Source organism: Ostrea edulis, chromosome 5 (assembly GCF_947568905.1).
Source record: "Ostrea edulis chromosome 5, xbOstEdul1.1, whole genome shotgun sequence".
Classification (NCBI taxonomy): Eukaryota; Metazoa; Mollusca; class Bivalvia; order Ostreida; family Ostreidae; genus Ostrea; species Ostrea edulis.
In genome coordinates this window covers 43510333-43533147 of record NC_079168.1, presented here as the reverse complement: position 1 = coordinate 43533147, position 22815 = coordinate 43510333, and the positions used below count along the sequence as shown (strand labels likewise).

The following is a 22815-nucleotide window of genomic DNA, read 5'->3' as shown; positions in this document are numbered from 1 at the left end:
GGACTACCTACTTCTTCTAAATATCCATTTAGTTTCAATTTAGTATCAATAGCACTAAAGAAGATGTTATATAAGTGTTTTATACATAAACACTACATTCTAGGTTTGGTCCCACCCTGGGGTCAAAACCCCTACCCAGGGGATCATGAAATTTACAATTTTGGTAGAGGCCTTCCTGCTCTACATCCCTATGCATTTAGTTTTTCTTACACATGTGTGGTTCTAGAGAAGAAGATTTTTGAAAATTGGTAAATTTTGGGCAGATTTGCCCCACCCCTAAGGCCCCAAGGGAGCAGGAGTCCTGAAATTTACAATTTATGTCCCCCTTGTCCCAAAGATGCTTCATACCAAATTTGAAAAGAATTGGAATAGTATTTATCAAGAAGAAGTTGAAAATGTTCAATTGTTAATGCACAACGACAGACGACAACCAATTGCAATAGGTCACCTGAGTTTACTCAGGTGACCTAAAAAAATGTTACAAATTTTGTCTGCAATGTTTGTGACCTTCATATCCCATTTAACAAACCAAAGAAAGCATTTTAACATTCTTAGGATGTTATATGGTGGTACTTTACGGTAACTTGTCTATGTGATATAAAGAATGTTGAACCAATCAAATTGCATTTCAAAAGTGAAATTAAATTCATTTGTGAAGATTTGGGTCTACAAACTTCCACAATCTGTTTGATACTGTATGTACAGTTTTATTTGGGTCTACAAACTTCCACAATCTGTTTGATGCTGTATGTACAGTTTTATTTGGGTCTACAAACTTCCACAATCTGTTTGATACTGTATGTACAGTTTTATTTGGGTCTACAAACTTCCACAATCTGTTTGATACTGTATGTACAGTTTTCATGCATTCTCTTACGAGGAATTGTACATACAAATGTACATTATAAATGTACACAAACGCACCATCACTGGATCTGCTAACAAGTCTTGCCAAGTCCCTCTTTTAGACTTCATTAACTGCAACTGAAGAGATGAAAACTGAGGTACATTAGCAATCAATACAATATCATTATTTTATGCAAACTGTACACATTGTATATGTACAATGACTGACAATAAGGGTCTACACTAGTATATAAATCTCTTTGATAAATCGATAATCATTTTTCAGTTACTGTAAACTATAACGTGAAGAAAACAGCCACTTCTTTAGATCTAAGCCTGTACTTACATGTTTAGTGACAGGAGATGGGACAGATTCTAGAAAGTCAATCACATCTGCCAGGAGTTTGGGGGGATAAATCACTTGATTACGATCAGAAAGAGGCTGTAAGTATTAAGAACACATTCACTTCACAGGGAATACACAAGAAGAAAAAAATCGTTAAACACTGAAAATTTACAGTTCTCATCAGCTGACCTTCAAACAGCGACTAAACTTTTCCCTGGCCCCAGGGAAGTCCCCATTCAGCAAACAGTTCATTCCCCAGGCTGCCCACACACCTGCTGGGTCTAGTCCACACTTGGTGGAGACCTCCACAGCTAGGTGGAGTCGTTCCACTTGAATCAGTTTGTCTCTCATCCTCCTACATATAAACAATTTAATAAAGCTTCTGTTCCATTTGTTTAATAGAGACACATACAGGTATCTGCTAAATAGAAAGAACTCTTTTTGAAACAGTATACTCCTAGTGGAGGTCAGTATAGGATCTGGAATTACCATATGAACCTAGTACAGATATTCAGATCAATTTTTCATTGTTTTGTTTTGAGTCCATCTTATTCATTCAACCCAATGTATCATTGTCCAACTATAATCTGGATAGTTCCTTGTGCATATGGAATTGACATGAATTGCATTTATGAATGATTGTGTCTGAAATGGTAAAAGGTTTGACACCTACAAAACTAAAACTGAGCAGACCGCCATACATAACCTAATATATATATCTATAGTAATGACATTGGATAAGACAGGTTGCTGCCACTCACATGACATAGTCTTTCTTCGTGAGTTCCTGCAGTGTGGGGAGGTCTGTATAGTTGTCCCCCACCAGTATTCCGAGCAGGTCAAGATGACTCTGGTAGGTCTCACAACGTACAAGGCCCTGGGGGTCACCAGTATCAATATACTGCATCTTAGCATGAACTAACAGAGTCTTCATCATACTAAAATAATGAACAAAATATTTCAATCAACTGACAAAATTATACAATGCATTTCAAATTTGTAAAAGATGAAAATCTGAGTCAGTGGTTATCTTATATTTCTCTGTCAAAGAAAATTTAATCTGCAGTACCTGAGGATGCTATTTAAATGATGACAAATTATGGCCCTGCTGGTCTCGAGAATATTTTTTGTAAAATAAACCCTCCTATATTGTCATGTGAAACATTAATCCCCTATTGTGGCCCCACCCTACCCCCTGGGACATGTTTGATTAAACTGAAATCAGCACTACCTGAGAATGCTTGCATATTGATGTAGATAACCATGGCCCTGCTGGTCTTGAGCAGAAGATTTTCAAAGATTTTTACCTATAGCCTCCATATGCAAAACTCTGTATATCCTCTTATAAAACTGTTATCCCTTATTGAGGCCCCAGCCAATACTGAGAGCCATGGTTTTTAAACAAAATGGAGTCTGCACTATCTGTTGATGCTTGCATATCAATATGGCTAACCATGGCACTGTTGCTCTTGAGAAAAAGATTTTTAAAAGGTTTTTCCATGTATATTCCCATAACAAGAGGCTCTCAGATCTTAAAACAGCCACCTGAGGATTAGTTAAAAGCATAGCTAGCCCAAGAAGCTTAGGTGTTTATGTTACCAATTACTACAGAATGTTTGAATTCCTCTCAGAATCAGACTTGCACATATGCATTTCACATTTTTAGCTTCTAGATTTTATTTGAAAAATTGCTGTGCACTAGATTTTCATGGCATGTTGTTTATGTCCTATTTCTTTAGCTGACAGAACTTTAATGGAGATATTTTAATGTAGTCGTTTGAATCCCTTAAGGCAGTTTCATCTAAATAATGTACTTGTACATACATGTATATAGATGGATTATTAGAGAGGGATCGTTTATTTCAAGTTTGTGGTTAACAAATTTGTTTGAATTATCATATAAAAATGCATTTTTGTCAAAAAATGGAATACTGATTTTATATTCAATGTTGGTGGCTCTGATATTTATTGACATTCCTGGTTTCAGTCTACTAAATAGGATCCTGTAATATATTTACATTTCCAATATTTTTGCCTTCAATACCTTTACTAACTGTAATGGTAGCATTTCCTCATGAATATGATGCAGTTGTGAACAAAGTGTGTATGAATCTTGATAAATATTATAGTATTCCTACAGAAATGAAAGTGTTGTAGAATGTAAATATAAGAAATAAATTTCATTTTTGAAAATACACGAGGGTATGAACTGCAACACTTCAAACCAGTCTACTTTTCATGAAAGGGTAACGCTGGTGTAAAGCACCGCAGTTCATACCCTTATGCATATATAAATATGAAATTTATTTATTAAGAATTTCCCACCTGAGCACCAGGCTGTAGTCCACCTCTGGGTTGGGAACACCAGGGGCAATAGGTTTAAGAAACTGGGATAGATTGTCACAGAGGTCCAACATCAGCTGTCCACATTTTTGGGGCTTACTGTGAAGTCCAAGCAAGGACAGACACAGAGAAGTACTGGGTGCCTGAAAGGAAAGTTAGAAATATAATTCACATCTATTCATAAAACATGTCCATACAGGCTGGTAGAAAGCATTCTAATGGGGGGAAATGAGCAGAACACGTACACTCTGGTACAAAATTTTCGTAAATTTCATTTGTGAATTCATTTAAAATTTTCGAAAAATAAAGGTTGTGTGTATGGAAAGCATTCCTATGGGCCTGCACCTGCTATGCACTGTTAAAAATATATATAGATATTGCATGTAGCTGAGGGTCACATTGAAAATTTTCACGCCAAGAAAACCATTGTCAACAGAGGCATAACCGAGGTTGACAATGGTTTCTCTAGGGGTGAAAATTTTCAATGTGACCCTCAACTACATGTAATATTTGTTTTATCATACTGAATGTTATATAAACAACATAGCAAACAAAACAAACTGTTTAGTAGTAAATGTCTGTTGACTTTTGATCAATCATTGTCATGTGATGTTTTGTATATCATTGTAGATATTCGCGTTTATTACAAATGCCAAACAATCTACAGCAAACCATACATGCATAGATTTGATGCATATGAAAATTTTTATAATATCACCCATTGTCAAGTAATGTTACCCATTGCTAGATACTATCACCCTGGAGCACAAACTTTCTATTCTTCTCAGAGGGAAACATGTTTTTTTCCCCACTGATTCTTGGCCAATCAGATGTGAGTATTTTACACAATAATGCAGAGTATTTTACACCTGTATTATTAGAACTGCATGATTTATTAGTTTCTATTTCAGAGCTGGCATTATTCAATAATATCATTATTTCTTATCAATATTCATTTGTCCTCTTACCTGTTCATAATAGAAATCCTCTCGAACCATTTTATTATGATCAGGATCACCAGGTTTTAGTTTCCAGATTAGTTGTGAATGATGCATGGCATCGGAGAGATTGCCCACCTCCCCATCCTCAGGAATTGTGGGAAAGCCCAGACCCAGTGTTCTGGAGGTCAGACTGCACCCTGACAGGTTATCTGATGACTGCTGGTAAATCTCTACTTCCGCTTTCCTTCATTTCAGAAAGAGTAATACCATGTTACACATTCTCATTTCACAAGGCTAGAGTCAGATTTGTGATGGGTTTTTTTCCCTGATCATAAACATTGGGCATTCAAGGCTCATGTCACTGGTGGTTTGAAAATTATTATGGACAGAGTTTTGGAACTGTGTGTTTTTTTTAGGGTAAGGTGCATGGCCTAAATCAAATATTGTAGATCACGTTTATTTCAGAGGACCTTATTTTTGCATGGATACAATGATCTTACTACCTGTTCATGAGATATAACTTTCGCAAATCATTATTTATTGTAAGTCTTTTATATATAATATGTTTGTGTGTAATCCACTTTGGATTGCACATGTAATACGTCTGCTCAGATGTATATTTGTGATTATTATTCCCTTACGTGCGTGTTCGTGTGTGTAATCATCATCTATATATTTTGAATTGTGCATGTAATATATTCACATAGATGTGTACATATATGATCAGATTCCTAATTTCTATAAACTGCAAAATCCCGAACCAGTAAAGCATTTCAATACAGGGAAAATGTTCTAACTAAAGCTAATTATCTCCCCTAATTGAAGACAGCCTGACAGGCATGGGTGAAGTGTGTCACAGTTTGTACAATGGAATGATGTGTTTACTGAGGAGATAGAAATGGTGTTTATTATTATTATCTTTGATTTATCAGAATAAAGAGATTAACATTTTTGGTAAGTGCACATCTCTGACCCTGGGTAAATAGTTGTCTGCATTTTATGTGTTTTCTTGGCTAACATACCATGTGCATCACTCAAGCAAATGTACCTGTATAATGCAAGAAGTGAAAATGAATAATATAGATTTTACACTCATTGCTTATAATCCATTTTAACGTAGTTCTACCCTCATGTGACATCATATTAAGATTTTGCAAAGTCAATGACTTATTTAGATTTATGCATAATAGGAACATAAATTTTGTTGGAGTCTTTCCCAATAGTTATTGCAAAAAAATCTATTTATACATAAAATATTTCAAAACTCTCCAAGTCAATGATATTTAATCCAAGGGCAATAACTCTGTTTTCATTAAATTCTTTATCAAGTCCATTATTCGACAGATTTCCTTATTTTTCAGACATTTTGTATATTTTTGTAAAGAAACAGTGTCATGAAATTGTTATGAATACTACATGTATTATATTGTTTTAATAAGTTTTTATAAAATTTTGATAATGCTGTTCAAGGAAAATTGCAATTCTCTGACGTAAACATATGATTTTGTTCATGTGCGTCTTACATCTTGGCATGTATAATAGTCTATTTATCATAATTATACTGCACTTTTTCATTCTTAAATTTTGTTTACGAGTGGTATAGTGTTTATGATGTTGTTTTTTAAAAATTTGATACGGAGTCTGGGAGCTGATTTTATAAAGTGTTATTCTTTTTATCACATGTAGGTTACTTTTATGCATTCAAAAGGTACATCAAGGAATATTTGGTGCATTATTTATTGTGGTGAGAACCTTGATACATTGATTTACTTTGGTAAAAACCTAGGTGCATTGATTTATTATAATGGTAAATCTTCATACATGTACATTGATTACATGCAACTATGGCAAATATGCATTTTTGCATGCAGGTCTGATATGTGATATGGATTTTTGGACCAGTTAGTGATATCAGTTATTGTGACGTCATCCGTATTGCACAGTGCAGAATTGACATAATAATTACCAGGTATATGTTAAAGGGACATAAATACACTTTGTATAATTTTATCAGATAATAATGCGAGTATGGAGTTACCTTAATCAGCACAAATAATTGGTAAATGATTTCTCCACATTTATTACATGTCAATGGCATAATTACTGCAAATACTTATGTGTACCTAACATGCAAGTATGCATGAAGAGATTTTTTTGCATTTAAATGATCTAAAACTTTCAGAATGTTTACTAATGTATGATATATCTATTGTAATTTAGAGCAATGTATGATGTTTCAAACCGTGATTTCATTTATTTCTCATTCCCTATACATTCTTATCGGAGATGTGCACAAGTCAAGTCCGGCTAAAAATCACTCAGGTGTAACAATTATATTTGGGGCATATACAGGTAAAGTAAAAGAGGCTATCTGAAAGAAATATGGTGAATAAAATGTGTATGTATTCAAGAATTCATGTCAGCTTTAACTGCTGTCAAAAAGAACCAAATCAACACATGCTCCAGTGATGATGTTACTATGTACATGTACATTGCATTTACATCCCTTTAAATGTTCTTACATGGAAATGATAAAACACAATCCAATCCTCGGAATATTTTACCTTGGACTTAACAACTGAGCGTAACAGTCGTCGCATGTCCTGACCTCCATACCGTTGATCGGTGAGGTCTTTGATGAACACGAAGAGCAGACGACTCTGCCACACCGCCGACAGTGATGGCGTCTATTGAACTGAAAAACAATATACTTCAACGTAAACTTCATTATCAGAAAGAAACTGTATGATTATATACTCATTCCAATTTTATACAAAAGGACTCGATATGAAAAGAAATCTATTTGGCCAAAAAAAGAAAATGAAAATATTGCTTTTTTCTTTTTTAAAAATTGAGTGTATTTTGTGCAAGAATCCCATGCAACTCTGGAATTACGACACTACAAACAATTCAGGACAGTTTGACTGCCAGTGTTTAGTACATACAAGGACACCCTATAATTTTTGTGTTATAAATCTTTTAATTATAATTTACAATTTTGGAATTGTCTTATTTGCAGCTCAAATGTACTGTAACTAAGAAATTTGCAATCTTAATTGTTTTTTGAAATTTGCACACTGTAACAAAGTGTCATGCGCAATAGTGTTTGTCAATTTCCTGTTTCCTGTAAATGGTCATCAAGGTGATGTAGACCTTGAGTCTCTGTAAACAAATGTTTTTGACATAGCATCTTGGTCAGGAGGATAAGGTATAAATGAAATTTATGATACAAAAATTATTTTATGCAGACGAATGACATAAATTAATAAGTTTTATCTAGTTCTCTCATTTGGTTGGGCCCTGTCGAGGGCCCCAAGCTCTCTTCAATGTTTGAGCCCGGAGGGCCTCACTGCAACAAACCTTGCAAAGCTTTCTGATTGGTTAAAAAGATAACGTCCCTTTAGAGCAGAAGATAGCAAAACATAGAAAACTGTTCTGCATAACTTTTCGATAATTTTCTTCCCTCCCGCCTCCCTATGCACAGTTAGTAAAATACATGTTTATTTCAGTTGCCAGTTTTGAGGAATTACTTCATTCTTCTACAGGACTTAGACCCCACCTTCTGCCAACTAGATTGTTGATGTATAGTTTACAAACCAGATTATAGATGTACTTTACATGTAGTGTTTGGTTAGCTATTTTGTATGTTCCCATTCAACTTACATGTATATTGTATTGTATATATTGCTTATTAACAGAAAGATATTTTTCAGTTTTTACGTTGGTATCTTACAGTGTGATTTCAACAAGGTGAACTGTTCTTCCAGACAATCTTACATGTGGTAAACTGTTTCATATTTGTTCAAACAATAGATTTTAATACTTAACTGTAATTGTCTTTTTCTGACAACTTGTTTAGTGTCAACTCTCTGATATTGATAAAGCACATAATTTACAACATATGATCAAAGTTATTAACTTTGATCAATGAACAATTTTCAACATAGTCTGTGGTTGGTGTTATGTGTACTAGGGAGAATGAGGAGGCATAAAATGTTTTGTGACCTTGTATTTGTATGCATATTATGTATTTTGCCCGTGACATCAAGTTTTCTGTATTTAAATGAGCTTTTCTGATCCCTCTGTGTGCAAATTTTCCTGCAATTCTATGGTTTAATGATTAAAATATACACACACATGAATTCATATTCCACTTTAATGTAATTGTTACAGCAGCAGATTTTCTCCAGTTTTGTACACATCATTTTAATTTAAAGACTGAATTAAATAAGCAGACTGACCATGCTGAATCGCTCCACTTGGCATTTTAATTTATAGACTGAATTAATAAGCAGACTGACCATGCTGAATCGCTCCACTTGGCAGACCATACATGTTTGTGTGGAGCTGTCTGGTTGCCATTTTTCTTTAGGTGGGGGCTCGGCTGGCATTACAAACTTGTTAGACTTGCCAGCTCTTACCCCGGAAGAGCTTCTGTTGGGACTCATGGGAATTCTATTCACACCTGGAATGTTTGATTAATAATCCAACTCACCAATACAAACATTTCAAAACTGTTATGATTTCTTGAAGTAAATATATTCAGATATGTTAGAATATGCACGATATTTAATCCATGCAACATACATGAACACACACATTTATATGAAAGGGAAATATGAACACTCGAACAGGCCTCAAGACCATAAACTGAGAATTTCAAATGCAGATAACTTTTGAAATAATTTTCATAAACAAATAAAATTTTCAGTATAAGTTTGCATTTGATTTTTTTTTTAAATAAACCACAAGGTTCTTTAAACATCTGTGCTAGATAAATTTTATGATATAAGTTATCAAAATTTTGAGTAAAGTCACAATTTTTCAAAACATCTACAGTTTTCATGAAAACTGTTTTTGAGCACTGGTCATTTGGGCCTCTGGCAGGATTGTATATTAGACTACATGAAGCCCGGATCACACACTCTGTTGTTTAATTTTACAAAGAATGTTCAAGAGAGAGTTCAAGAGTAGGTGAAATAACTTAGAGCATTTTATTTGAATCTCTTTAATGTATAATACAAGTATTACTATGGAATCATTAGATTTCGTGGGGGATACAGTTTTCGTGGATTACTTTCGATACCTGTATCCAAAGAATTTCAAACCACAACAAAATACAGAAATTGTATCAACAAAATTAACTCCCAAATGAAACAGTAAAATCTCCCACAAAATATTGGAATGATTCCATAGTAATTCTGATTTCAAATATCACTTCATTTCAATCTTGGAATATTATCAAATGCAAGTAAATTATATTTTAGAAGCACAAGCCTGATGGCCAAATGAATGTAATGTCTTACATGCCAAAACCCAATTTTACTGCTGGCAGTATTTGGTCCAGTGCGCTAGTGGCTAATTTTGAAGACTGCAACAATATTTTCACGATGAATAGGACTTTATGCATACTTTAAAAAATAGTACTTTAATTCTTTGAAATCCTTTGATCAAGGAATAGTACGACATGTAAATACTCCCATTGAAAGCAAAGCTTGGGCCTTGTTTTTGTTAACCTTAACATGTGGAGAAGTTTGACAGTATATTCTTTGATTAACAATGTAATGTGTTAACAGCTATTTTCTGAAACAGAGAAATCCATGATTTATCTATAACTGCAGTCTGTATATCACTTTCTAATTTGTATCAATATGCACACACGTCTGTCTATCATTTCATGTTAAAGTATATAGGTCATATTTATACACACAAATTCTATGTCTGTTTTGTCATAAAGTAGTATATAACCAAAAGCTATATGGCAATCAAAAATAAGATATACATCTTGATCAGAAATTGTTCCTGGTCCAGGCCACTCAAAGTATGCATATTTAATTAATACGTCCCTTTATAACTTTTCCCTTCCATATCAAAAAGAAGGAAATCCAAATGCATCTACTCTTTTATGATAATACATGTACATGCATTATTATTTGAACTTAGGCAATGGTGAATAGAAATAACAGAAATTATAACATAACAAAAAATATTGAAAATGAGAAAATAAAATCATACTGCTGTTCTCATGATAAAATTTGACATGAAAAGAGTCCATAGCACAAGGCAGAAAAAGAATGAAATAGCTTCAGTTTCTGAGCATTAACAGGTTATTTTAGAATGTTAAAGGAATTTCCAATTACACTCCGACAATCTTTAGTGTTAACTTTATCAACTACAACAAGAAATGTGCCTTATTTACAAATACTATTCCCCATGATTAAATACACACAGTATATATACTGTAAACATACCAACATTAGCATAATCAAATTTTAGCACATTTTCTACATATTTAACATAATAGTGTAATCATAAATTAGCACATGTTAGAATTTCATGTATATTTGTAGACAAGTACAGTTGAACTTCAGTATCTGGAACACTGATATCTCGAATACAATGGATATGTCGAAGTGGTTCAGAAATCCAAACCACTCATTCTTTAAGTATTTTATCCTCGTTATCTTGATTCCTCGGATATCTCAAAGTTTTTCCTCGGTCCAATCGAGGTCAAGATAACAAGGTTTGACTGTATATGTATATTCACATATTAACTGTGCACATGAAGTAATGTAACATGGCTAATACGAAAAGTACTAAAATGGGATTACTGCTAAAATAAGTACATATACTGTATACCAAGAAATCTGCACACATTAGTCAAGTTTCCATCCAATTCACCCATTGATACCGCCACCAAGAAAAAGATTTATTTCTTCATTCTTTCCTGCTTCAAATTCATCCCAAGTTCTAAATTAACTCATTCACAATGGAGACGAAATGGGTGAACATTTTTCAGTATATAGTACAGAAGTTTACAGTACTTTGTTTCATTGGAGCAGGTAATTTTCATTTGCCTGATAGTGGGGGTGGGTAACTTAGATTTGACCAAAATATTTCAATTTATGATACAAGCACCAAATTTTGCATTATGAACATTTCATAATTGAATCAATTTCAGAATATTCGTCAATAAATACATGTATTGAAAGTACATATTTGTTTAGAGTGAAAAAGTAATGAGAATGTAAGAAAACATTCAACAATAAATGTCAAGCAAAAAGCTTAATTATCAAATGCTTAATGTATATCAAAATACCTGTGTTGGAATACTTTATCAATATCTCTGACAATCATAAAGGATAAATTTATTGCATTGCCAAGTACACAGATAACTGGCAATTTAAAAAAAAATATGCTTCTACACTTCATCTATCTACATGTATTATTAATCTCACAAGAAAAAATTTAGATAATAACAACTTTCTACAATTACCCTAAATAATATGAACTAAACAAAATTGATAATTTTTAACTTTCTTTGCAAAAAGATAAACATATGATAACATTTTATGATATATCAGTATTACATATCATAAGAAACAGAAACAAAAGACCCATGGGCCACAATGCTCAAATGATCAAATGAACTCCACAGATGAACAAGCATTCTGTAAGCATTGCTTAGCAATACATGTCTCCTACCAGCCCCAAGTCAATTAAGTCATCCGGTATTCTCACTGATTCCTGGGATTCCTCAAAATTCATCACGAAAAAATAAAAATTCAAACTTGCTCTGTAACTTGTCATGCTAAAGCAATGCACCAATTATCAATAGAATATCTGCAAGTATGACAAAAAAGTGTAGAAAACTAAGTGTTTGTGTTAATTTTCAAAGTTCAAGGGCCATAACTCAGCAATAACCAATCAGATTGGAACAAAATTTTAAACTTGATCTGTAACTTGTCATGGTAAAGCAATGTACTAAATATATCAAATGAATGTCTGCAAGCATGACAAAAACAGTGCAGAAAACTAAGACTTTGTTAGACTTTGTTTTAATTTTCGAAGTCCAAGGGCCATAATTCGGCAACAAATAAACAGACCTTCTTTAATACATAGAGAAGGCAATCAAGGTAAAGTATCTGCAGAGATTCCCCTATAATCCTCACCAGGAGTGCCACAGATGGTCCATTTTCACAAAAGAATTCACTCTGACATGGTTTAAATGTGCACACTAAATAGATAAATGTAAGCACATGGGGAATCAATTTCAATTAAACAGAATGTACATGAGTGTGCTTTCATTTCAACTTAACATACTGTAGTCTTGCTGTTCCAGAGGTGGCTTTAAAGTAGAATTCTTACATATGCCTATAAAATGTTCAGCCCACTTTGTGGTCTCATTCTAATCCCGTGGGCCGTCATTTGAACAACCTTCAATCTACACTATGTGGTGATGTTTCTGCCAAAGTCTAGTAATTCTAGATTTTGTGATTCACATCATTTTCATAATTTCCTATTTATCTCTCCTTAAAAAATGATATGACCCTATCATTGAACAAGCTTAAAAGACCTTTACCTAAGAATGCTTTGTGCCAAAATTGGTCCAGCGGTTCATGAGAAGATTTTTAAAATGTAACATCCAATTTTTCATATTAATTGTCCTCTTTACAGAGAGTGTAACCCTTCATTAAAAAAAAACTTGAATCCCCGTCACCCAAGAATGCTTTGTGTCAAGTCTGGTTGAATTTTGCCCTGCAGTTTCTGAGAAAAATCACTAAAACGCATCAAAGATGTGTATGGCCGAGTTGCAGTTTGGAAAATTATGCACGCTTGCATTCACGAAGTAAAAACATGCACGTATCTAATGACCATCCTTCGCCAATTTAAAAGCCGAGATCTGCTACGCAACTCGGCTAAAAATTAATGATGTAAAATGGAAAGACTGACAGCAATGAAAATGCCAATTACTTTTGATCAGAAGAGGTAACTTACATAAACTAAAAACTCAAGCAACACCTCACAGGGTGTGAGAAGTTGAAGAACAATGAGAGTTGATTAAATTCTTCCTACCTGAGAGGTCAATGCTTCTCCTAACCCTCACAGACTCCGTTAAACTGGTTCTTTTAGACGGCGATTTGTCAGTTGTTCCCTCAATTTTGTCAGAGGAAGCATTGGAAGCAGCAGAGGGACATCGGGCTTTCTCTGTAAAAAATACTGTACAGGTAAATTAAATTATCAGATTAAACCATACTGTATAGGTAAATTAAATTAGACCAAGACATTATCAAATTAAACCATACTGTATAGGTAAATTAAATTAGACCAAGACATTATCAGATTAAACCATACTGTATAGGTAAATTAAATCAGACCAAGACATTATCAAATTAAACCATATTGTATAGGTAAATTAAATTAGACCAAGACATTATCAAATTAAACCATACTGTATAGGTAAATTAAATTAGACCAAGACATTATCAAATTAAACCATTTTTTAATATATCCATATCAAAATTATATTATTTTTTCAATGTCCAATTTAACTTTATTTGGGAATTTTTGTGTTTAGAATTAACAATATCATAGTAAGTGACCAACACATGAAAATATATGTGCTTAATTCTTCAAACTGATAAGTACCTGGTTCTGCATATTGGATGACAATGAATTCCAAAGCTTTTGTTGCATATTCAGCAGTCAGCTTGTTAAACTCTGGCTGGGTAAACCTCTGGGCTACATTTCTTAATTTCTCTAACTCAAAGTGGACTTTCTGGAAAGCTGTGCTGGCCAACTCCACCTAAAAGTTTTAAATCATTTCATTTCCTGTCAAATTCCATAACAGAGCACTTACCTTCTTCTGCTCAACATTTTTGTTAGAGTGTTTGAACATCATCATCAATTCATCAGTAATTTACAAATTGTCTGATAAAGAGAGTTCAAACACTTCACAACGGTACCTTCATGTTCATCAACAGTTGTTCCAGCATCAGCTTTGGCTCAGCCACTAAATGACAGTAGTCACACACAAAGTTCTCAGGCATGCATAACAACATCTGAAATTTAAATTGGAGACACTTGCTATGATAAAGCTAGAGTGTTTCAAGAAACAAGTGTTGACTAAAATGGCATCATTAATCATGGCATATGTTAAACTAAACCCCCCCCCCCCCCCCTCCGAGCTCATCAATATAGGGACATAGACATATTCAAAATATTGCCTAAGACTATAAAGACATGATTCTAAACATTATTCATGTTTATAATTTGAATAAAAGTTACAGGATACATTCAATTCCTTTGACCTCAATATTTATCACTAAACATAGTGTTATAAAGTTTACAAATTTTCAAGTAAATCTTTCCTGAACAAGAGGCCCACGGACCTTATCTGTCACCTGAATACTAGTGATAAAGTATCACTACTCCCAAGGGCTAGGAAATCTAGAAAAAAATTCCTGTTCTGAATATCTGAGCTAAATTCTAAATGTTCAGTAACAGTATAAAACATGATGTGTTCTTAAAACTTCACTGCCCTCAAAAGTGCATACACTGATGAAAGGCTTTACATAAGATAATAGGTGTATTAAATCAAAACATTAAAAGATATTACTAATTTGGACCAATTCTAGAGTCAAAACCCTGGGTTGTGTGAAGTTCACCATTTTTTGTATGGAAAAATAAAAACACCTGTAAAATGAAAATATCCATAACTTCTTTGAATGTAAAAAAAATCTCAATAATCAAAAGCAAATATAGAATTAGATAGTTCATTTCAGATACGTTTTCTACGGAAGCCGATAGGTGCCAGGGTATAGAATTAATATTTATTTAACTGGCAGCCGCCACTTAATTTAACTGGCGGCCGCCATATAAATTAACTGGCGGCCACCACTTATTATCTGGCGGCCGCCATATGAATTAACTGGCGGCCGCCAGTTATTTTATCTGGCGGCCGCCAATTAATTCATATATGGCGGCTGCCAATTGCAAAAACAACGTAATTCGTATCGCTGAGTGATTATTTTGGAAAGATTTAGAATAGTACGCAAACACGCAGCATCGTTTTCCAAAGTGCATAGGGACAGTCGGAGGAGAAATTGTCTTCTACAATTGTTGACAAGCAGAAAAGGAACCTAAATTGTCTCTTTTGTCCCAATTTCGTACTCCTAAATTGGAGGGAGAGGGCTCCGTTCATTCTTCAATTGATCAGTTCATTCATTATTACATTTTTACCATTCATTACAACCACCAAAAGAGTGGGGTGGGGGCCAATCCAGCCAATTTATCTTATATCACATGTGAAAATAATTATAGTTTGCATGTGAAAATAATAGAAATTGAATGTTGTCAAAAAAATGCAGGGTCAGCTCCGTGGTTCTACGTATTTAACAGTACAATCGAAAAACAATAATTTAATGCTCTTAATTGTATATATATATATATCACATACATATTACTAAGCATTGGGAGGGATTGCGCCCCTTAAGAGAGAGGAATTGAATAACTGGTGACAGCCATATAAATGATTTAAACTGAGTGGCGGCCACCATATAAATTAAGTGGATGCCGCCAGTTAATTTATATGGCGGCCGCCATATAAATTAACTGGCGGCCGCCATATAATTAACTGGCGGCCGCCATATAAATTAACTGGCAGCCGCCAGATAATAAGTGGCGGCCGTCAGTTAAATTAAGTGGCGGCCGCCACATAAATTAAGTGGCGGCCGCCAGATAAATTAAGTGGCGGCCACCAGTTAAATAAATATTAATTCTATACCCTGGCACCTATCAGCTTCCGTAGTTTTCATCATAATTCTGATACAATATTAGTATGATAAAATAATCTGTCTTAAATGCAATATATCAAATAATACAAAGTCCTTATTCTCCTAACCACCCCCCACCTTATATTCATGCGCAATTAAAAATATTATCATTTCAATAGACTTCATAAGTCTTTCATCCTTATTTTTTGGCTAAAATTTGAATATATCATACATAACTTTATTAACAAATCTTAAACTCAATGAAAGACATGCAGTGTTTCATTTTCACAGCTGTTAATATTATCGTATGGATTAGATAGAGCCTTGGTAGAACATTTACTTGATCCAGCAATGTATCTCTCTTTGTAAGGGTTTATGTATGTCACTTGATATTTTACAATTAATCCTGAATTCATAAAACAATTTAACTATTACCTCTACTCTCTTGTCCATAATTTAAAAAAAAACAAGGCCAATAAAATTGATCCCAAATGACTCTTGTGATTTATATTTGGTATCCATGTTGAGTCAAGTACACCAGCAGTTGTTGAAATAACTTGATTTGTAAGGTATTGGAAGTTTTATCGGAGTTTCAAGTGAAAACAACGGAATGAAAGCTGTCAAACATCATCCAGTGTGACAAAACCAAATGAATACATCCCACTTAGAATCCATTGTAGAGAAAAATAGTATATTAAAAGGAAGTAGTTTCCTAGATTTCCAAGCTGTACATATGCAAAATACATGTGCCACCTGAATTTCATGATACATTTCATACTAGAGAAAATTCCACGTTAAAAAAATATTTGCCATGATTTCAAACTATCTTTTCAATGTAATGAGTTACAATCCGTTGTATGCCTACTTTAATTCCCTCAGCCTCACTCTCATTTTCAAGGGTTTCCAAGAATAAATGCATTTTGACAGAATCTGACATACCACCACAAGATTTTAACCCAAGATGGAGAACTTGACGACCTTACATTTGATGCCTGATCATTCCACAAAACTTTGAGGAAAAGCAATGAGACAAAATGTCAACATTGTCGTCTGTGGAAATTATTGAAGTGGACTGTACTCAAACTGGTTTGAAGAGAGGCGGGGAGATAATAGAGTGGAATCAGCTACTGTAGAATCATTTAAATTCATGGAGGCCAAATTTCGTGGATTGCTGAATTTTTACGACTTCGTGGGGACATAATTTCGTTGATTTATATGTTTGTAAGAAAGATAACTCTGGAATGTATATAATTGTCTTTATTCGTTGAGGATGTAAATTCGTGGGTGAGGGGTACCCAAGAATTCCACGAAAATTAAGCCACCACGAATTCTAATGATTCCACAGTATCAAGTTATGAGGGATCTACGTTTTTTAAGTCCTCAACATTATTGTGAACCAGATGATGCATTTAAGACAATTTACAGTAAAATATCATTACGTATTGGATTAGTCAACAAGACCACGTACGAGATCTGTTTCCATTAAACTTAAGTGGGTAAGTAGAATGTCGACATTGTCAATGAATTTGAACATGCCTTTTATTAGATGTGAAACAAGATAACTTTATCAAACAAGAAGCACAAGGAGTCATGCATGACTGGCTGCTATGGCCATAGAAAATTTTGAGTAGATATGTAATTTTTTGTTTTGGACCCCCCCCCCCCCCCCCCCCCCCCCACTTCTTCCAGATTAAAGTAACAGCAATGAAATCAAATAAGATTGTTTGGAATTATATACTGACATGCACTTAATAAAAAATTGTTACAACCTTTTTTATTTTATGATCTGAAATTTTCTAAATTCCTGAACATTTTTGATTATCAGAACTAAACTGACGTCCTGTTCTGTCTGCAGTAAAGCCAGATAGTGTCATTTACACACTTACATTACATCCAATTTGGGTTTGATGAAGTTCATCCATCCTCTCTTCAGTCAACACAACAGTCAGGTGCTCCATCATGTAAGTCACAACAAACAAACGGTCCTTCTGATAGGTCAGTTTCTCCAGTAAATTCTCACAGATTCTACGACAGTCTTCCTCACTGGACTGCTTTATTTCCTCCAAAATCTATCGACCAAAACAATTATGTAAATAGAATTATTTCACATTTAAAACATCAAATAATGGGGGGGGGGGGGGGGGGGGGGGGGGGTAATGACGGCAGAAACTCACCTTAAATGATTTTGTTAAATCTGACTTGGAATTTTCCAGAAGTGTAAACAGTTGATGTTCAATGACACCCTACAAATAAAAATAGGTATGTAAAAAGTTACAAGTTACAGGATACACCAAATTCCTTTTATATTGCAGCAATATATATATATATACATACATATCTACATATATATACATTTTCTAAGATTGGGAAGAAAATATATATATATATATATACTTTCCAATCTTAGAAAATGTCTGGACAAAATCATATCCACAGACAGACTGACAGACAAACATTCTACCCTCTCCAAAATCCATGAAGCTGTTTTCTGAGAGAACATACTGTTACGAAATATAAAACAAGCCCATGAAGTTTTAAAACACCTGTGACATGAAAAAAAAAATCAATATATGCATCCTGGGGTGCATGAGCCGAGCTGCATGGGATACATTGTAAAGTCAGGAATGATGTGGGATATTTATAATTGTGAAGAACTAATTTCAGTTTTAAACTTTTCGAGTTACTGTCCAGAAACCATATTTGTCTGAAGTTTTCAATCTATTTTCGGTCACTGTGACCTTGACCTTTGACCTATTTTCTCCAAAATCAACAGGGGTCTTGCTTACCTGATACATAACAATATCTTTATGTATCATTTGATTCGGATTTAAACTTTCTGAGTTATCATCCGGAAACCAAATATTTCTGAAATTTTCATTCTATATTCGGTCACTGTGACCTTGACCTTTGACCTTTTTTCTCCAAAATCAATAGGGGTCTTCCTTACCTGGTACCCAACAATATATCAAAGTTTCATTTGATTAGATTGTAAACTTTTTGAGTTATCATCCGGAAACCAATTGTTGACGCCCGCCCGCGTCACCAAACCAATAGCCAAGTTCAACTTCGTTGCAACTCGGCTAAAAATTGTCCAATCTCGATGAAAACATCAGTTGCACATCTTTAAATGATGAATAAAGAGTGTACAATTTTTCTTTTAAAAACCCAAACTAGTCTCTCAGAATATGTCTGGAAAAAATCTTGTCCACTGACAGACGGACAGACATGCTAAGTCTAGTACATCCCCTTAAACTTCATTTGAAGAAAGAGTAGGATGTTAACACATGTCAGATGCAGGCAAATGCGGACCAATAGCTCAAATGACCTAACAAGAGGCCCATGGGCCACATCACTCACCTGAGTTACCTTGGCCTATATCTAAAGATTTTCCTTACATATTCACATGTAAAAATTTGATCCCTATTGTGGCTCAACCTACCCCCGGGGACCATGATTTTTTACAAACTTGAATCTGCACTATGTCATGAAGCTTTTATGTAAATGTAAACTTCTCTGACCCAATGGTTCTACAGATGTGGCCCCACCCTAACCTCGGGGGTCATGATTGTTACAAACTTTAATCTGCACTATATCAGGAAGCTTTCATGTAAATATAGAGTGGAACAACATCCCTAGACAGTTTTTTAAGACTAAATTGTGTCCATGGGAAGGTGTTGTTGGGCAGTCATGGGAGGTACACTAGGTATTAAACTCGGGTGACCTTGAACTATTAAGGACTGTAATTATCATTAGTGGTTGTGATACTTTGATTATTAACCCAGTGTTTACATCATTTTTGTGTTGTCAATAAATTGATTATTAAGTATTTCTCATGTCTTAAGATGAATATGAAATTGTACTATGCCTTTCTTTTTTTTTTTCTTTTTTTTTTGATCAATATAATTTTATAAGATAACATTTTGCCAATTGACAGTCAAACACATGTGCACATGAATACATCCCAAACACTGTTTGCCAACATTTAAGACTGTGGTACAAATTGTGTCTCAGTTTATACTGTTTCCATGTTAACAGTAATTTTAATGAATCAGATTTTTTTAAATACTCACCAGGTATTTCTGCTCTGTAAAATTAACATGACCACACCACTGTCTGGCCGTCCCATAGTCTCCAGTCTCCAACAGGACAGACAAAACTTTGTTTGCTTGTTTGGGAGACTGAGCTTTTCTCCACTCTGTCAACTGTTCCAAGCTATCCATGTCTATTTTGTCCATTATATCAAAAGAAGTTCCACTGGAAAGTTTAAACTGTAGGGTTTTGGAACATTCTGTTACCTACAATGTATAAAGTAAACAAGTTAATTTGCTGAGCTGATCAGAAACAATTCAAGGTATTTTGACATTAAATGTTTATAAAATAGTCCACAACATATATTAAGATATTTTTTGTCTGTGCCAATTGTTTTTTTTCCTCGTGTATCTCCACCTTGTGAATCAATGTAAATTCGGCCGACTTGAATACAATTATCATTGTTAATAATGCTCGAGCTTCATCTGGCTTTGATTTAAGAGATGCATGTAAGTTAAAACTGCTTTGATCTAAGATAGAACTACAGAGAAACTTATTTTCTCAAAATTCTGATTATTTTAAAATTCTATCTAGATGTCTTTTGAGGGAAACATTATTATCATGATTACAGAAAAATATTGATACTTGCAATCATAATACACAATTACAAACCTAATTTCACGAAACATGATGCAAATAATTCTTAACGTGCATATACATGTATATTGACATACATATATGGTAATTTGGGGACAGTAAAATGCAGGAGGTGTCAAAAACATATTCCACTCCAACTACAGTGATTGTCTTTACTAAATGTTTGGTTACTTACCCTAAGAAACATCTTTAACTCCTGCATCTTTGCTATTACAGCTGAATGGAGAGATATGTGGGTCTGTACATAATATGCCATATCAAAAAGTTCACAGCACTCATCCAGAGGTAGATTTTTGTACACAGACAACAGCAAATGTACAAACATTTCTTTGTCCAAAAATCTGTGCAAATAGTATATGATTTTTTTGGTTTGTATTTTGGTCAATGCTGTACTTCCTCTGACTATGCTTGTAATACAACAGGTCAAGGAAAAATCATGAAGAACACAAAGATCAGGCTGTTGCCTAGTAACCATAATTGGAATGCCCTCTAAAAGTGATATCACATTTGACCACTTTCCCTGCTTTGTCAGATCATTTAATAATTTTGTCAACACAGAGTGAAACTCCTTGCTGGTGTGTAAATTCAGCATGCAAACTTTCACTCTGTCTAATATATTGTTGGAAATGAATTTTAAGATGGGGTCAGCACTGCCCATTATCTCAGGATCCTCAGCTCCTGCAATAGGAATAACATAATGCAGAATGTGTCCTTTTAGTTTTGGATAGTCTCTGGTCAGTTTTTGATATCTGTAGCTTTTAATGTCCACCAAACTCATTTCTGAGGAGGACCGGCTTCTCAGGCTGCCGGTAAAATGGTCCACATTCAGGTGTTCTTCAATGTCATCTAACTCATCCATGCATACAAGACTGACCAATGTGGCCACCAGAGGGCTCTCATCTTTGATGTACTCCAGAGTCTGAGGTGTCAGCTGGTATTTCACAGGTGTTTCTTTCTCACTTCCAACACTGTGTTCAAATGACAGGTCCAGATTCTTGGGAAGGGAGGCTACTCTTCTGTGTGTTTTGAGAACAGCTATTCCAGGAGAAGATGGAGGTGACTTCAAATTACTCAGCCCATTGTCAAACTTTATCAAGAAATTGTATTTATGCCTTTCTGTAAGAACTTTGAAAGGAAGCTCCTTTCTTCCAGTTGAATCTGAAAGAGAATTTAGTTTTATTCTATTTCTTTTAGATTTGTTAATGTATTTGCGGTAGATGTAGTTCTTTTCGCGTTAGTACAAATTTTTGCTAAGTCTGCTGTCATAGAAAATCCATAGAATTTTGTACTAGCATACTTTAAAATTCATTTTTTCAAATGAAAAAATCATACTACATGTAGCATATTGATGAATATAATCAATATGGTGAATTCTATTATCATATCAATGATGAGTCAAAATTATACTGCCAAGCAATCATGACACATGTATGTCTAAAATTGCTGGAAAATTGCTTGAATTCTCTTACAAAACCATTTTTGAATCATTCAATAGTATTTTTATGAGAATACACATTATACTTGCATACTTATATATATATATATATATATAATTATATAAAACTCTGAACACTTTCTTGAAATATTTCAACCGTGTTATCGGTCTTCTTCAGTCTGTTTATCTGTCACAGCAACATAACACAAGACTACATACACAAAAGTGCTATGACACCAAAGTGTTATATACAATTGAAAAGTAACGTTAAACTTGATATTGTGCGAAAAACATTTCTTTCCAAAATGCACCCGTGACAGTAGCTTAGTCTAGGGCCTAGTTGTCAACAATATAACGTATTTTGTCTAATCCAAAAATAAATAGTAATTGCACTGTTCATTTTATAAAAACAGTGCTAATTACAGATGTATAAAGGAATAACATTACCAAATACACAATGTAGTTTGTAGACAACGACCCATGTAAGCATTTTTTATTCGCAATATTGCCAATTTCATACTCGCTTTTCTCACTATATCTGGGTATTTACATCGCTATTTGTATGCACCGATGGCGAAAACATATAAAACTCGGAAAAATTGTCAACATTGATTAAATGTTGCCCATGGTGAATAAATTAGGCCCCTAAAAGTTTTTAATATC

General features: G+C 34.1%; 1 protein-coding gene across 2 annotated transcripts in view; it reads right to left on the bottom strand.

Annotated features, from left to right (window-relative positions):
- Window positions 1-22815, bottom strand: part of LOC125650430 (zinc finger FYVE domain-containing protein 26-like) — a 56227-nt gene that overhangs the window by 7140 nt on the left and 26272 nt on the right. The window contains exons 19-34 of one of the 2 annotated variants that reach the window (XM_056164528.1): window positions 20893-21875; window positions 20102-20326; window positions 18206-18274; window positions 17918-18100; window positions 14223-14318; window positions 13906-14062; window positions 13333-13464; window positions 11576-11602; window positions 8778-8941; window positions 7041-7171; window positions 4504-4720; window positions 3518-3678; window positions 1954-2130; window positions 1382-1547; window positions 1193-1288; window positions 925-984 (exon numbers count right to left, since the gene is read on the bottom strand). In XM_056164528.1, the coding sequence (XP_056020503.1) occupies window positions 925-984; window positions 1193-1288; window positions 1382-1547; window positions 1954-2130; window positions 3518-3678; window positions 4504-4720; window positions 7041-7171; window positions 8778-8941; window positions 11576-11602; window positions 13333-13464; window positions 13906-14062; window positions 14223-14318; window positions 17918-18100; window positions 18206-18274; window positions 20102-20326; window positions 20893-21875 (3044 nt within the window). The remainder of the gene's footprint in view (window positions 1-924; window positions 985-1192; window positions 1289-1381; window positions 1548-1953; window positions 2131-3517; window positions 3679-4503; window positions 4721-7040; window positions 7172-8777; window positions 8942-11575; window positions 11603-13332; window positions 13465-13905; window positions 14063-14222; window positions 14319-17917; window positions 18101-18205; window positions 18275-20101; window positions 20327-20892; window positions 21876-22815) is intronic. The other variant, XM_056164529.1, reaches the window with a different exon arrangement.